Raw genomic sequence first — 18,213 nt, forward strand, 5'->3', positions numbered from 1 at the left:
AATGTAAATGGACTGTATTTATATAGCACCTTTCTACTCTCTACCCCTCAAAGTGCTTAACCTCATTCACACACACTGATAATACAGCATTTGGGGCAGTTCGAGGTATCAGCATCTTGCTCAAGGACACTTCAGCACACTCTTGAGGAGCTGGAAATCGAATTTGTAACCTTCGGATTATTAGACGACTACCTGCAGACCCATGTCACTCTTACAGATTAGACAGTTTTAAAGGGGACCTGTGAGAAAACAACCCTGATGATGTCATAGTGATGTCCTCAGGTCCAAACTACTCCGGGGTTCTCGAGCGTCTAAAATGTTCTTTTGTTTACGGCACATCGACACCGTCTTCAGCTCTTATCACCACAAACTCTCTTGACATCTTTGTCAGTGTCTTCTACATGTATGACACCACTTTTTCCCTGGGAGATATTTGTTTTCTTTTAGTCTTTTTCATTTTTGCATCTGTCGCACATTAGAAGCATCAACCCCCCCCCCACACGCATGAATTGAGTGACCCCCATGCTGGATTCCCAAATCGGATTCTCCTTACTTTCTACAGACTTTATACTAGGAGGCCAGGTGGAGAAAGTCGGCAGAAACTGCAGAGGCTCTCATTCAGATATCAGATATTCAGGATCTGCGGAATTCAAGTCTGAAAGCAGCTTTAATAACAGTTCAACCTCATTGTCAGTTAAGAAAACCCTGCTTTTGATTTTCACAACTTGTTTGAAGTAGTTGCTGTAAGTGCAACCATTAGAGGAGATAATAAAAACGCTCATGTGGACGTAGATCGTTTTCGTTTTAAAACAAAAACATATTAGTATGGATGTAGCCTCAATAAAGACACTGCCCAGTTGCATTATGGTCAATGTGCGACAGTGTCTGGGGAGCTTGATCCACACTAGGGACTAAAATCCAGGATATCTCTGCTCTGTGGTTTTCGATGTTAAGCAATGTTTTTTTTAATCCCTTTCTTGTGAGTCTCTTTAAAATACTTCAACGACAATAAAATCCTGTGAAAATCATCACTGATTTGGGGTAAAACACATCAAGTTCTCCTAAAAGCAGCAAAACGCGGTGTGTGTTTTTTCATCTGACCAGGACTCGGAGTAATGTTAGTTTGGTTCCCCACCATCTGGGTAATCACATTCACCTGGCATGCCAGGTGTAAATCACTCCCAGACTGTATGGTTAGAACAGAGTGCAGCGTGGCCTCGAGTCCTGGAACAACAGGATGGAGAACCGCTGGGTGCTGCATTTGTGGCTGCGCTGTGGAGGGGGCTCTAATTGGTTCACGGAGCCCACGGTGTAATGCATGTGGCTGCCCGGAAAACTTTGGATGCAATTTTGACCCCTGCGCTCGCTTTGTTGCTTGTTTCCGGGAGCACCGCCAATTTATATTGCCCCCAAAAAAGTGCACAGAATATCATTACAGTAATGCAACCCAGACCGGGGGGGGGATTCTGAGATGGAAAACTTCACCCACCTCCTCCTCCAAGACACCCCCCACTCTCCTCATCTGAACTGCAACCTACAGCATTGTGGCTTTAATCAGCCTCCATCTTGTTGCACATCCAACAACACTTTCTATCGGGCTTTCCCCCTTCAGGCTCTTCCCTCTCTCTCTCTGTTGATGCTCTTAATGCGGCAGTGGTCTACAAAAGGGGTCTCTGTGCTCTAGACCTGAGGGAACCCTAGTGGCCTTGACTCCAGCACCCCCTGCCCTGAAAACAGAGAGCAGGTCAGCCCATTCACTGATGGCTATCATGAATGGAACATTGTACCTACGAGAGACAAGAGCCTCCTAAATCCTGTAGGGTCACTCCCACTTTGGAGCGGTGAAGATAGAGTGAGGGGTTTGGCGGAGGGGGAGGTTGTTTCAGCGAAATGTTGAATAAAGATAATTTAGAAAATGGGCTACAGCACAGTGCTGCCTCTGTATCCCCCCCTCTCCTCCCTCTGCACACTCAACTCCCCGAGGCTGCTCCACTCGTGCTTGTTTTGATTTTGCTCCCAGAATCTGGATGAGGAGGTGGGGTGAGGGGGTTTGACGGGGGCAGGTTGGAGGATTTTAAGGTGTATGGCAGCGGTTACAACAGACTGGAGCAAATACAATCTAACTAAACTAGATGGAATCCAGCTAATCTATAGCTGTAGGCCACTTTGTTTAAATTGTAAGGCACAATAGACGATTGGAAATGGATTCCTGTGGTTGGCAAAAAATCAGGAGAAGCTGTGCAGAAGTATGCACTGCAGCTTCTCCTGCCACCTGTTTACTCAAGTAACATACTTCTAATTGACAGGCCATTGGCCTCTCTCATCACGCAAAGGTTGGGGACAAACACACAAGTATGATTCACTGTTATAAAAGAATAGCAGCAGCAATTTTCTGTCTGTTTTTCAACTCTTGTCACTTCACTTTTGTTCCCCTTTAACGTGACTTAAGTTGCGTTTGCAGAACAAGTGTCAACCTCACATCTAACAGCAACACTAAATGACTTTTACAATTTGTTTATGACTTGTAAATAACCAAAGTAGGTGTGGAACAAGTCCCAAATGGCTTCTGATCATTAGCAAAGTTTGTGAATACACAGAAGGTGAAGTTGAGTCCTCTGATTACAGGAAACTCCTTCTGATACCAGGTCAGTTGGATGAATTGAGGTGTTTCCACAGCTGCCTGTACCTGGCTCCCCTCTCGCACTTAAAATTCCTCACTAGGTTTTAGTTCCACTGACCTAATCCACTGGATATTAGAGAGTGAGACATAGTCACATGCAGAGCTCACTATGTTGACTTTTTTAAACAATATTCTCTCTATTTTGGATTTCATTTAGCAGCCGTAACATGACGTCAACTAAATATTTACCTCCTACAAGGAGGTTTGGATTTTCATCTGCGTTTGTTTGTTAGCAGGATTATGCAAAAACTACTAAACCTATTTCCGTGATATTTTGTGGAGGGCTTGGGTCATGACCCCAGGAAGAACCCGTTAAATTCTGGTGTGGATCTGGATTAGGGGGCGGATCCAGGATTTTTCTTTTTAACTTTCTTTAACAGTGCGTTTTGCAACATGTTCCTTTATTTTTCAGAGATTAAAAGCTGACATTTAAATTATATTTATGAGTGTGTGAAATTTGGTTCAGATCCAAATAAAAATCATGTTGTAGTGAATTTAAATATGGTTTAATGAGGGGACTGTTGGGCAGTATATGCACTCAACTGAGTGACATCCTGGTTTATGATATAAAATTCATGTAAAGAAATGGTACTCGATTCAGAAAGCCAATAAATAAAAAATAAAGGAAAAAGCTGTATGTTGTAAAGGGCAGGTACATTCAGATATACACGTTATAACCATAAAAATCTACTTTCCATGCACCACTGAAGCATTTACTGAGCTCCTTCATCAAATCATGAGACATGTTCATAGTTTCACAAGGTCTTCAGAACTAAAGATGTTGTGCGATCAACAAAATTCAAGCTCAAGTCTTAAGAAGCTTCTTAGTGACACATTCTTGTTCACATTTCTTCCTTTCATGATTTCTCTGAGCTCAAATCACACCATCACACAACTTTAGCTCATAAACATTTTATTATAAAACTTACCCTCCCACATGAGAGACACTGCTCTGAGATGGTTACTGCTATGTTCCCACAAGATGAGATGAAAAATTGAAAAATCTAAATCATGTCAGGCATTGTGGACAAAATCTGAGCTACATTACAATTGTGTGTTTATTGTGTATTAAATGCATTTTGCTGTAAGTAACAGTGGCCATGCACTGGCTTCATTTTACTGCATATAATTGTGAAGTATATAAACATTCCTTATAGTCTAGCTTCATAATTTAACATGTATCACTGTTCAAGACTTAAAACCAAAACCAGAAAGATGTTAGTTTTGACACTAGTTCCATTGGCAGGGACACAACACGGCAGCTTTGTTACAGATGTGATGAATACTAACAAAAAAACCACTGTTTACTTTCCCATTTTGCTAAACAGCTTCACATGGAACAGTAGAAGAATGATATGAGACTGAAAGGCTGCTGGTTTGAATCCCTGTACTTAGGTTGTGGACCAGGTAACATTAGGCCTGTTCGACACACAGAGCATCTCCACATGTAAATGTCAGCAACAGCTAAAACTCAAAATAAAAGCCTTCCTAGATTTTAAGAGGAATTTTTAAACTGTACTCAATAACATTTCAATTCTTCTGACCTTCATTTGTATTTGTGCACAAAAAAGCACATTCCCTGATTGCACGAGATTCTATCATGACCTTAATAATAATCTTTAATGTGTATAAAATGAATTGTCTTTGTTCACGGAGTTTATGAAAACTCATTGCAACACTGGAAACACACATTCGTTTAGAGCTGCATTCACACACAAATACCAACATAACAGACGTCCTGTCATGAGCAGAGTGAACAAACTTCACGCATGATGTGTTCACACGTTCACACCAGCAGCCGACAGGTTTCCCTATAGCTTCAGTGTCAGAACAGTAATAAAGACAGGGGTCTTTTAACGGCGTGAAAGGGGGCAGGCAGCAGAGAGGAGGGTGAGGAGAGGGAGGGGTCGCAGGAAAAGTTCAATAAAACAATCTCAAACAGGGGGCCCAGACAGAGTGCTACAGAGGCGCTTCAGTTAATTTAAGGACTTGATCCCACACCCTTGCCCGTCCTCAGACCATTCCCCACAAATATTTGAAGTGTGCTTTTGCTGCAACAATGCATGTGGCCCCTGGAATTGAGAGCAGAGCAAACAGAGACTGTAAGGGTCCAATGTTTGCCCAAGGTCTTAATAAAGCCACACACTCCAAGTGGCATTGAAACCAGACCAAACAAACAGGAGCTTTTTTAAAAGACATACAAAAGGGCAATGGCCCCGCAAAAAAAAGGAAGTCTGGTTTTGGTTCATTTCCTCTAATTATCACCTGGATGTGTGTGTTTCATTTTTGACAACAGGCTTTCTTCTACTTAGCAAATGAGCAGTTCCCTCAGAGAACTACAAGGCCATCCGTGGCAACACGAGAATCACAAATCAAAAGAGCAGTATTCCTGAGGGAGATGTGCATCAAGGAGAATTGCTATGTAAATTGTAACATTGTGGAAGGCCTACACAAATCACTACTGTGCTCTCTGTCTCCATGCAACTAAACTGGGATGTCAGGGAGTCCTGCTGTGGGCGAAGTTCCTTATCCAGCAGACCCAGGTTCAGGTTCTGTGTTGGCAACACACTGAATGTTGTAGAACAGTCATTCATAAACCCAACAAGTGTTTGGAGAACCCATCATCTCAGTAAATAATCCGTGCTAGAGGAAGGAACAGGAGCACCATGCAGCTGGATAACCTCTGGGCAGAGGAGTGGTCAGTATACACCTCCTCTCTGTCAGCTCTAGGGTCATAGTCCTCATCCTCGTACATGTCATCCACATCAGGCTGGTCTGAAATAACATTGTGGTCTCCTATGGCGCACAGTTTGCTCATGTTCTCCTTGACCACTTCACAGAAAGGCCGCTCGACCCCATCGCAAACACAGCGGTTGAGCAGCATGCCATTTGGGATGAACAGCATCTGCTGAATGGTGGCTTTACACTTGGAGGAGCACTTCCTGCCGTTGAACAGCTGGCCACAGTATGACAAGTAGGCCGCGAGGGAGGTGTGGCAGTTGCTGTCCTCCTCGCAGCGCTGCCGGGCCTCCATGCACCCGATGCCGCCGGCGTCGCTCGGGTACCTGCGGGGCAGGCACGGCTCTATGGTTCGCTTGGCGCCCAGACACTCCCGGTCCTTCGCGCAGTCGCAGGTCTCCAGGTCCGGCCCGCTGCGGGTGTGATTGAGCCTGATCAGCGCGTTGATGCAGTGGCTGGGACACTGTCTCCGCGTCCCCCTGATGTTCCCCTCACAAGCCGCCAGGTACTGGCCGTACGCGAGATCACACTCGGGCTCGTCGTGGCACCGCAGCAGCGCCTGCCAGCAGATAAGCTGAGCGTCTATGGCCACCAGCACCCATGGGAGAAGTGCCAGGGCGCTGCACCAACATTTCATGCTTGGATGGAGTTCTAGTTCGGCGACGTGCACTTTCTCCACCAGCACATTAGGGGAAAGGGGCAATTCACACAGTGGATCTCGCAGAATGAAGTTCACACAAGTATTCCATGAGTTTCTTTTGTAACCAGTTTGTTAAAAGCGCAAAAACACACCCGACCATTTAGAGGTGATCCACAAACTTGGGCATCGGTTGTGTTTGCGTGCTCCTGGTGGAGTCAGGATCTGACTCAGGGAAATCACCACGCGTGGCTGCAAAAGAGAGGAACAGCTCAGCAGCAGCAGTGATTCCGGGACGCATGTCCTGTCGAAAAAACGGAAATGTTATCCCCAGTCCGCTCCTGTCCGCTGCAGATACGAGGCAGGACGCCGCGACGCGTCACCGCAGCGCTATCCGAAGTTTACGCGCAGTCCGACCATCGCAGTTGTCCACAACTTTGCACACTTGAACTCCTCTCTCCTGCCATTGTTAACTTTCGAATCCTCGTCCCGTGCAGCTCTGCCACTTTTATAAACATCCATCCGCGCATCCCGATGTTTTCTTGTTGTTGTGTTTTTTTAGGTTTCTATCTGTCGCATTTCGTCCCGCTATGTCCGTCTTTGTCCCCCTCCTTTGCTGGTTACGCTTCACGGTCCGCCGAGCATTTCCCCCACACAACACCCCTCCTTCTGTCGAGAGAAAGAAAAGTTTTCCTTCCCCCTCTCTCTCCCTCCCTCCCCCTTCTCTCTCTCTCTCTCTCTCTCTCTCATTTACAATCCTCGCCACCGGATTGGTCGTCATTGAAGAGTCAGTCGTGGGACCCGTCTCCGGGCCTGTGCAGAGGCTGCAGCTTTACGCACAAATCCTCACGGGTGCACGGGAGACGGGACGACATCTTCATCCAGCCCATCTGGATGAAGATGTTTATCATTTTCCTCGCATCGTGCATCTGTGTGGTCCCCTCCCCCATCCTTCTCTGTTCTGTTGGAGCAAAACACAAGTAAGAAAAGAAGAGGAGGGGGCTTGCATTCCTCTGCAAGGAGCTCACATCTGCAACTTCACGGCTCCAATTTTCAGCGCGGAAAAACAAATCTGTTTCTTTTTAGCCATAAACTGAGCAAAAAGAAACAGAGAGTGGGGGTGATTACCGCCTCATCGTTGACGGGGTTTTCTCTCCAAGACCCTCGCTAATTGTCACTCTCTGCCCCTCTCTCCCTCTGCACCGGTTTTAAAGCCTCGATTGATGGAGGAGAATGGGAGAGAATAGTATTTTCTGGCCCGTTTCACCCCAATTGTGTCAGATTGTCCATGCAGCGGCCCAGTGTGTCTCTCCGGGCTGGAGATTGTTCACGCACTGCGGCCTATGAATGGAGAGGGGTCTCAGCATCAATATATTTTACAGCCATCCCCTTTCACACAACACTTGAAGACTACCAATAGCTCAGGCTTCCCTTCCATTGAAATGGTAACTAACTTGATTTTTTCTTTTTGCAAAGTACACCCCAAACACCAAGGCTGTGCCAGTTTAACTGCACAAAACCAGATGTATGCCCAAACCTGGTGTCTATTCATGAATACAATAGGAAAGATAGCTGCGTTCTTACTGTGTTTTAGAATGCAGGGTGTTGATAGAGTTGGCCTAAGGGCTTGGGTGTGTGTGCAGTACATTTACAAAATAACAGACACATTTAGTTGTATTATTATTACATCCATCATCTCCACTTACATACATGTAAGCAGGCATATTTATTTCTCTTTATGAAGGCTTTGAGCACATGCTATGCATATGGACTATTTGACTTTGTCCGTGTCTGTTCTCACAGAAGTAGAGTGTTTCCTCCATATGAAAAAAAATATATATTATTTACGTCTTTTACAAATACTTATTGACAACAGCATCCAGTCTTTGATGCTGTCAGTCATAACCATCAGTCAGCTTCTTGATCCATCAATCTACAGCCTCTCTCTTGGATAACTGTCCTGACTGTGTTTTTGTCTCCACCTGGTGTTCAAGCCTCTGCAGATGTAACAACACTGATACATGAGTGAACACAATCTGAGGCTGCTCCTTGTAAAAACCACACAACACAGAGGACGTACATTATCCTAGAAATCTGTTTATTGCATTTAAAACTTCACTGAAATCCTTTCAGAGAGAGAATGACAGATAAACAAAGAATGAGGAGAGACTGCGTGTCTTTGCAGCCGTTTCCTGAAAGAAAAACAAATCAACTGCACATGATGACAGCACAAAAGTACATGTATATATCACCATTATTAGTAGTAGTATTATTGAGTTTATGAATTCTTATTTCAAGTTATACACACTCATACAAAGCAAACAGTTTGCTTTATGGCTTCTGCTCCACCCATTAATGTTGTCTTATCATGAAACATGATAGTTTATCATAAAAGGACTTATTGCAACTTTTCCTCTGCTTCATATTATTCAAATGTTATGAATATACTGTTTATTTATCACAGGGCAATAACCACTGTTCTGAAAAGGTCTAAATCAGGTTGCCTCAGGTTTCATTCAGCAGTTGTGTGGCATCTACAGAAAGGAAATTGCCAACAAATTTAGAAGAAACAGGCAAGATCTGTTTTCCCCCACATTTCCTTTCAAATAAAATATGTAAATAATATGTAAAAAAAATAAAATTATAATAAATTTTTTGGCAGTTGAACCACAACAGGAATCAATGTAGGGGGCAGCTGACATCACCCTCCACACCACTGCTACGTAAACTCAAACACTGGCAAAAATGTATATCAACGTAACACGACACCAACGACACCCCCTCTTTAGTCGCCCACGCCGTCACGCCTCACGGTCGGCAGGGAAAACAGCTCAGACAGAACACCTCCGTGACTGTGCTGCACGTGTAACACTACCACCAGCACGCTCAGCACACAGGACCAGGTTGTTTTTTTTACGAAGACACCACTCGACATATCACATCGTCTAAACACCACAAAGTCCACCACCACGACAACGGAAGCCACCGAGGACACATGGGGTCGGTGAGATGGAGGACAGGGCCAAAGGTCACACGAGGCGGTCTACAACACTACGAGACCCAGCGAGTCGATGAGAGAGCCGTGGATGATGACCCGCTGTTGACATTATAGGCAAACAGGAGACACATTTACATCTTTTACAACATAAATGTTTGTATGTGGATTTATACACATAAACACACACTTCGGTTACACAGTTTGACATATTTACGCCATTTCCTCTGGCATACAACTTCTAAAGCATTTACACTTCTCTCATCTGAGCAGCCTTCGTTTCTTTTTTTTTTACTGGATGCAGCACAAAAACTGATTTACTCATTATATAGTTGATATTGCTGCCAGGTTAAATTCAGGAACGCAGTTATAATACACATTTTGCTGTATTTAATTACAGCAGCAAACGTAAGACATCATATGTGCCTGACTATATATTGTTTGCCTTGAATTCCACTTTAAAAAAAATTCCCTAGAGGAGCAAACAATAAGGCCTGTTTTTGTAAAAAGTAGCTTACAGATCTTGAAGCTATAAAGACGCCAACCTTGTACGGACGTCAGAGGCACACCGAAGTACGGAAAAGGCTAGAAACGCCTGTAAAATGATATGTTCAGCAAAATATTGAAAGTAAGATTAACGCAGCTCACAGGGAGCTTTAGTCTGGGCACCGGGGCGCCGACATTAGTAAGCTACTTACAACAAAGATCAGCCTGATTTGTTGCTCTGAAATGAATATTGCCTGTTTTAAGATTTTGTGCTTTTGTACGTGGAATGTAAACAACCCCACAAATGGCTCTTTTGTTTTACTCACCCTGAAATGAATCACCAAATTTCCTACATCCAACTAAACACACGTATATGACTTCCCGACACAAGCCAGAGTCAGTCTTGTGTGTGATTTTACTGATGAGTGCCGTCTCTCTCTCTTGTTGTTAATGCATCAGTGAAATCGGCCGCTGTGCTGTGTGTTTGGAAGCAACAAAACCCTGCACGAATACCTGAGCGCTCTGCTGCAGGATCGTGTCGTGTTATCACAGGTCACGTGAGGTACAGACACCGAGGGAGGTTTGGGAACGAAAGGATTTGATACACGAGATAAAGTTTTCTCAGAGGAGGAGTTGTTCTAAATGCAGAAATAGTCTCATGTGTTAAATCAATAGGTGGAGCCCAAGAACCACAGTCTTTGAGAGTGCAAGCTAGCTGATTCAATAAAAATATATGAATGACATTCATGACTTATAGGAGATTTGAGGGTCAACAAGAAAATTCCCTAGATGACACCGTAGCTAGAACTACTTTCTTTCCAGTTTGTAATATGAGCCCAAGATTTCAAAATATCAGCTTTTCCTTTCTTTTCCGCGGGGGCGTCTGTCCAACTTTGCACAGCTAGAAAAACTGTTATTATGTGGCTCTGCCAACTGACATTCCACTGAAGCAACAAGAATATTTCTATCTCTAGAGCAGCTCTGCCTCTGAAAAATATTTGTACAAGTCAAACTCTAATCTTCTGGGACTCAAGAGTTTTGCAGGATCACATGAGGCTGCAGTTCTCCGTCTGCTTTTTCAGGTCCTCCAGCGTGGCCTGGGCTTTGTCTTTCAGCTGGTCCATGTCCACGTTCTGGATGTTGGACAGCTGGCCCAGCACGGACTGCTTGTGCGTTTCCTCCTGGTTGTCTTCAGCGATCATCTTGGCCAGCTCCGTGGGCAGCTCCACGTCATCCCCCGCCTGCTGGATCTGGGTCTCATCCAACTCGTTCTGAGGTGGACACAAGTTTGTGGACACACAGAAGACACATGTATACATGCATGTCCATACTCAAACAAAGGACTCAAATTCCTCCACAGTTAGAGTGGTGTACTACAAGAATAACCTTTATACATGCAGTTATTCTGTTAAATTTTTTAATCCAGGGACATGTTGACTTTTTTCTTGGTGACTTAACATTTCTTTACAAAAGCAGAGCTGGATTAGTTTACCTTTGGTAACCGGTACTTTTCCCGGAAATGAGTTCTAACTGTAGCTCTCTCAGCTTTCTTCTGAGCAAAGTTTGCTTCTCGTTCCTGTCTGCAAGAATGGAGAAAACAATTCATTTAGATCATCTCAGCTTCCGATCAACTGTATGAAACCTTGCACCTACGCTAAGCTTTGATGTAACGATCCTAACTCCGAGCACCACACATGATGAAAATCAGTTTTCCCCATTGCCTTGCTCATGTGCAGTGGCATCTCTGCTTTAAGGGCATCATAAGGCCTTGACCCTGGAGGCCCTTGAAGCAGAGCATTGCCATGTGTTCTCATCTTGACTCAGCTCCAGCAGAAGGTGGAGCAGCAGTGATGCCATGGGGACAAAATGCAGAGAGATATGTTCTGCTCATGTTTAGGAGCCCCAGATGCAGCACTCTGTCAGTCCAACACTCCTCTGAGGGATTTCAAGCCTTTTGGGATGTGGACTGCCGGAGGTGACCGACTAACTGCTGACTCACTGACGCTTATACAGCTGCCCCATTCCCCATTCCACACAAATCCTGGATTCAACTCCCTTTGTGCAGAGCTAATATTAAACGTCACTGTGTTTTCATCCTTTAATCCTGGAAATCCTCAAAATAGCGGAGGAAGTATCTTTGCAACATGGGCAGTGTGGGCTAAACTATCTAAGAAGTGAGTTAACCTGTAAGTCCGATTTTGTATATTTAGATATTTTTTGAAATTTGTGTTCTGTAATTTGTCTCATAAAAGTCACTTGTGTGAAGACACCAGCCTACAGTATGTGATGCCTCCAGCAGAGGGCAGGCTGCCGGAAGTGCTCTCTCCCATCAACATCACTGGAATATTTATTGCTTCAGTGTGGTTCCTAATTGTTCCTCATGAATTGTTAAATTTGCTGAAATCAGAGTCAACAACATGACATAACGCTGTTTAAACTTGCTGCAATGGCCCGAAGCCAAACATGTAGCATGAGCGACGATGTCAAAAGGCCACAGTTTTATTCTCACACACCCTGGATGATGATCTTCAAGGCAGAACTACAGTGGCACCTCGAGGATACACTGTACGTCTGCAAGGATCAGATCAGCAGCAGGGAACACAAGCCTGGTCTGAAGTGCTTGTACCCAATGTGTCAGGGCAAGGTCAAATTATGTGAGGATGCAGTATTCATGGTGCTGTCCGTGTGAGCGTGAGCTCACTTTGTATTAACATGAGCGGGCCGAGCACCAAAGAACGTCACACAGCCCCCGTGCAGCGCTCACTGATGCAGCCAATGAGCTGAGCTCTGTGTCTTCCCCTCTCAAGGGCATCAGATGACCTGGGTTGTCACTGTTGCCCGAGTGCTGAGGGTGATAAAATGTATTTTCTACATGTGACATGCCAGTGTGAGCAGTACACCACCCCCCACAACTCCACCCCCCAAACCTTATTCTGCTTTAATCTGAGCAGTATGGTCGTCTCGGTGATCTATGCCCATGTTTAGCACCTCTGACTAATAATTCACTTCCACCGAAGGTCACATTACGACAGCAGAGCGTTAAGCATCTCGCCAGCCCTCCTGTGGAGCTCAGTGGGCCGAGCTCAGTCACTGTTAATGCTGCTGGAGTTAGGACTTCACTTCCCACTCATTCTTAAAGTGCACATGGTGCAGGGAGATTGGCTTTAGCCCCCTAGTGAATGTGGCTTGTCATGCAAAGAGCTTTGAGTGATCAATAAGACTAGGAAAGGGGGATTATAAATACACGTCCATTTACCATTTAATAAACCTAGGTTGGGTTTATTAGCTCATGGGCATGGATACAACAATCGATTAAATTGGTTCCTATCTCATGAAATCGTATTAAACGTATACTCGTTATACACAAACATGTTGCGGCTAAAGATACAATTCAGACCTTCTAAATTTAGATTGTTTTTTGTTGACTTCAATCGTAACATAAGCAAAACAAGGGGTATAGCAACCTGGGTCATTATCAACCCTAAATTAAGCTGTAAGATACTAAACTGAAACCTACAGTGGCCCCAAGGGTCCAAACATGACATTTCAGAAAATACAACATTTCTGAAAACACATTTTACAGTAGACAATATGAAAACACAACATGTCCCAAAATACAACATTTCTAAAGGTAACGGTTGGACGGATGGTACGATTAGACACTATAATCTGAATCTACCATTTTTTTCTTCAAAACTGGGAGATTCTGTATTTCACATAATTTATCTGAGGTATCTTAGGATGGAGAACATCTGATATGGGATGTGGAGTCCTGCTGTAAGGGAAGCATCACACTAATCAATAGGGAGTTATGTCTGCTGGGTGAAGTCTTTGCCAAATGACCTTGTTGTTGTGTTAAATTAACCTCCGGTATAGGCTCAGGGGATAAACACCATAACAAATACCTAAATCAAACATTATGTTAAAATAGTTCACTTTTGTACGTCACACACAGAGGAAAGAGTTAAATGACTTCAAGAATAAAGAATAAAGAATTTAAAGGCTCACAGCTGTGACTATATAAATGAAATTTAGATACAATAGACGCAATGCCAATCTATTTTTAGCCATTTGTTTATATGGTATAATAGCCTATAAATTGATTGAATCATCTCAAAAGACACTTATGAGCGAAAGATGAAAGTCAGTTAAGAAAGTAAAGCCAATAAGAATTGATATCAGTTCGTGTTGGTTTTTTTGCCCTCTGACAATATCCAAATATTTTTCACATACAATCTGCTTCATAATTTAGACGCATGCACAGCAATGGGGACGTATTGTCCCCAGGCTCCCATCCCTGTGGACATTTCCATGGAAGAATGATTCCAGGAATCCCAAATTAAAAACGACTCTACATAATTTGCCGGAGCAAAGAGAAATCGAGCTCCCTGGGCGAGAGGAGCAGCTGTGTGTGGAGCGCCCGCGTTATTGCATTGATGCGTAAAGAGAAGCGCACGGCGCACTGGGAGCGCTCAGCTATTTACCCACGAAAACACACAGTTTAAATATGATGCAGAGCTTCCATCGTTTCACACACACACACACACAGTCTAGATTTCCATTACAACTTCACAATCACAAGGTTCAATCATTGCCTTACTTTTCCTCCTCTAACTGTTGCTGATATTGTTCAAATTCCTCCTGGGTCATCCCCTGCGCGGCGGCATCTGTCTTCTCAGCCTCGGGTTTCTCCTCCGTCAGTCCGCCCGTCAGGTTCTTCAGCTGCCCCCCCACCATGTGTTTCACCATGAAAGACATGGCTGCGCCTCGGAGACTCCTCTCTGTGAGCGGCTAAGAAGAAGTTGAGGGCTTGGTGCGCTCTTGGCGAGAGCGGTGACGCTTAAACGAGTCGTCTGGACGTGTCGCACAGAGAGAGCATACAACTTTTAACAAGCTCGTTGAGAGCAACGACACCGCGAAGAAGAAGAAAAAAAGAGGAGATAGTTCCTATGGCGCGTCGGGAGGTGAGAGTTTCAGCACCACTGGACCCCGGACAGCTCCGCGCCGTGAAGGATGGAGAGCTGCGCGGTTATGAGTCAACAAGTTTGGCGGTGAACTCCACCAATCCCGACCCTGCGTCCGCTGCAGCCACCACCCCCTCCACCCAATCCCAGGCACCGCCGGACTGGGTGTGCGCTCGCAAGGCGCGCGTCGGCATCCACGGGCTCGCACGGGATCCCGTGATTCGCCGTCTGATTATAACTCAGGATGGAGTCAGACAGGACTCTGGGGGGGACAAACAACACGTGACGAGCCTCAGCGTCCCCTGGCTGTTTTGGTGCCTCTGTCTCTTCCAGAGTTGTGTGCGCGCCAGAGCCGAACAGTTTGTCAACTCACAAAAGAGCCTTCTAATTGCAAATGAGTCAAACGGCTGTCGATGAACTCAGGGCATGAATACATTCATTAGCCTAGTCAGTCGGAAATGATGTGTCTTCTCCATTGGAGTTTGTGTGATGTACATGTACAAGCTCATTTCCAGAAGATGAGAGGAGACTGAAATGAGGAAGCATCTCTAAAACTGAAAATATTCATGCTTCAGTCGTACTCAATGCCCTTGTAAATATCCATTGCCCCTTTCAGGGACTGGCGCTGACATCCTAAAATTAGAAATGCTGTCTCCAGTTGCATCACCATAATACTCCTACAGTGACTCATGTGTCTGCTTACTTGGTCTCCAAGAGGATCTTTCTGTGCTCCGTCCTCTCGTGTTTCTCTGTTGTTGTGTCTTCTCATGGGGAAGGTGAGGTGAAGAGTTCAACTTTCATCAGCAGAAAAGATGGTTAATTAAAATACTGGGTAGTACTGGGTGACACTGTGTGACGCAGTGTTCAGCTGAAAATATCACCTGTGTGCGTGTAGAATATTTAAAATCTCTCTCTCGCCCTTTCTCTCTATGAGATTCTTGACATCCAAAGTGTGAAAAAGGAACTTTGATCACAAGTCAACAACAACTTCAGCGTCCTGATCCTCGCAGCAGTCTGACACCGAGCCTGGCCTACTTTTCCCCAGTCCCTGTGGATCGGGAGTGACACTACACATCTCTGTGTCTTCTTTGTCGCAGGCTTAGCGAGGCCTTGTTAGCCTATACCTGCCGCACTTTGAAGCCCCCTTCCCACTTCAAAGCTGCCAGCGGTAGATAGATGGAAACGTAACACAGTGAATAAGATCAAAACTGTAATCTCTGTGAAATTGAATAAGAAAGAAAGAATTTGCCCGAGCAGCATGTTTCAACATCAGTTTCTCTCCTTTTTTGCTTTTCGATGTTCACACCTATGGGATTTGTTCCCAGCACAGGTCTCACTCACTTTTTCATGAGTTCTCACTGAGACTCGACTACAGGTGCTTTAGCAGCTACACAGCAGGAAGGATGAAATCCAACATGATGTATATCACACACATACTTTATAGCAAAATCCATACATTTCAATAAAGAAAATGACACACTGCATGTAGTGACATATTTGACAACTTGTCAAACATGTCTCACAGAACAGAAGAATCAACCTGATCCGAAAAAAGAAGGGGCTTCTCGCCCCGAACTGAGCTGGGATTGGCTCGAGCTCCCTATGACCCACAAGTGATAAGTGGTATTGATGATGGATGGATGGATAATTTGGTGTTTTTAATTTTTGTTCTTACAAACTGATGTCTAACAAATCCAATCTTAGAAATAAGACTGACTTCAACTGCCCTGTAATTGCTTTGTCTAAATATAACAATATGTAACAGTAAAATTGTTCCACATTGTGAGATATTTTTGAGTCTTTGACATGTAAAGTGTAACATTAGAGTGAATGCAATCAGTTGTATTTATTAAATAAGAGCATGTGGCACTGACAGATTAAAAGCAAAAACAATTCACACCTGGTCTAAAAATAGACTCATGTAAATGCTCCTTGCATGTGCTCAGTTAATTTCACTGCCATTCGGTTTTGAACGATGCTGCGTTGGACTGTGAACATTAACAGTTGAGGTCTCGTTGAGCATGTATAGCAACATATCAGCATGCACAGTCTTCACCCAGATGTTTACGGCAAAGATCATGCATGGCTGCACATGAACCTGGCACGTTATTCTGCCCCCATGCACAAACATCTGTGTTTACTCCTCAGAAATAGGTTTTTACTGATTCAATTCAAATATCTAATGGGAGAATGTGGGAAAAGAATTCAGATTGTGCATTTGATAAAGTAAATTTCATATTTCAATGAGAATCATTTCGGTGGAAAAAAGCTACAAAAGGTTAGACAGGCATGACGTGTCGTGTTTGTCGTGCGTCAGGAGTGATCACGTTGTGAGTCAACATAACCCAAAGCATCAAACTGGCTCCCGCCCAGTCACATTTCCAGCCTGGTTACACTTGATCTTCTCGGATTAGCAGCCTGTGTGGGATTGGGAGAGATGGGCTTCTGTACGCCATCACTCACACTGATCCTCAGCACTTTACACTTAACACTTTTTGTTTCTTCAGACAAGGGATTAGACTCATCAAACCAATGTGCCCCGCAGCACACTATATCCACACTGAGGGAGTGTTTTTAATTCACACAGGCGGAGATGATGCCATTAGCAAGTCACTGGGATGCCTGTTTTAAGGAATGCAGCATGTGTGTGTGTGTGTGTGGCGACCCCCTCATGAGATGACAAAATATCACACTAATCTCATTAGAAGTGAAACGTGCTCTGTGCACTCGAGGATGAAACTTCTTCCTCTGTATCAGGAAAGCATTACAGGCCGTTTGGAGATTCTGCTGATTCGCTGAGGTAAATTTCTACCGTAGTCAGGTCCTGACCACAGATCAGACCGACAGCTGGGGTCACTGCGGAATGGCACCATATGGTGGCGAGCGTGTCGCCCCAGCAGAGGTGGTTTGATGCCCTGCAGGCTGTCCAGGAGGTGTTGAACTACACCACTTATCAGAATGGCAACTGTCCCCCCAGCTAACATCAGTTGCTTCCCTGTGACCTGGATATTACAGCCCTGATTCAGAGAAAAAAAAAGAGAGGATTTAAAGGTCACATATTTAACTCATTTCTGGTTTGGTTTTCCGCAAGAAGATATAATTGTGATTTTGAGATGATGTAGTTTTACATCTACTCTCCCACATCTCTCACTGGAGTTTAAGTAAGAAAAGGTCAGTTATCTGAGCGACACCTGGCCAGGCCGACCACAGGTAAAGGGGTGTAGCCTGATGATGTGGCTGAAACTCAAAGAAACCCACTAACACCTGCTAACAACTGACTTTTGTCTGCAATGGGAATGGATTCAATTGGCATTTACTGATGATTCTGCAGTAGTAGGGTTTTAATCTGCTCTGATCGGCAGTGATGGAAAACCCCTGGGTCAACAAGCTAATTTGGCAAGACAGTGAGGAGCGCCTCAGCTTTCTGTGCTAAAGTGCCCTGGTGGGATTTGGTGTGGAGCACCGGAGAACCAGACCTTTGGGTTTGGTTCCAGTTTGGTTCCTCCTTTGGAGGTGTGGGGGTAAGATGGTCCAGGTCCAATGCAATAGTGGCAGAGCCCACTGCCCCTGCCTCCAGCTTTTCCAGACAGACCAGCACAGTGCCAGTGTGCACCGAGGTCAGCCAGGGGAGTGTGTGTTGTCACAGATGTCACAGAAACCTACATCATCACCATTGTGGACATCATGGAGGTGAACAATCGGTTAGCTGGGA

The 18,213-nt window shown here is 44.6% G+C and overlaps 2 protein-coding genes across 2 annotated transcripts; both read right to left on the minus strand.

Moving 5' to 3' along the window:
* Positions 1–3,170: 3,170 nt before the first annotated feature.
* On the minus strand, positions 3,171–6,736 carry si:ch1073-459b3.2 (growth arrest-specific protein 1). Its single transcript, XM_035163701.2, has one exon. The coding sequence runs from the start codon at positions 6,054–6,056 to the stop codon at positions 5,307–5,309; it is 750 nt and encodes a 249-aa protein (XP_035019592.1). The 5' UTR covers positions 6,057–6,736; the 3' UTR covers positions 3,171–5,306.
* Positions 6,737–8,133: 1,397 nt separating this feature from the next.
* Positions 8,134–14,721, minus strand: cplx3b (complexin 3b). Its single transcript, XM_035155815.2, has 3 exons — positions 14,138–14,721; positions 11,030–11,117; positions 8,134–10,808 (listed from the first exon to the last, which is right to left on the minus strand). Exons 1-3 carry the CDS (start codon positions 14,293–14,295, stop codon positions 10,584–10,586), a joined length of 471 nt encoding a protein of 156 aa, XP_035011706.1. The 5' UTR covers positions 14,296–14,721; the 3' UTR covers positions 8,134–10,583.
* Between the last annotated feature and the right edge of the window lie 3,492 nt (positions 14,722–18,213).

The sequence above is a fragment of the Hippoglossus stenolepis genome, chromosome 1, assembly GCF_022539355.2.
Source record: "Hippoglossus stenolepis isolate QCI-W04-F060 chromosome 1, HSTE1.2, whole genome shotgun sequence".
Classification (NCBI taxonomy): domain Eukaryota; kingdom Metazoa; phylum Chordata; class Actinopteri; order Pleuronectiformes; family Pleuronectidae; genus Hippoglossus; species Hippoglossus stenolepis.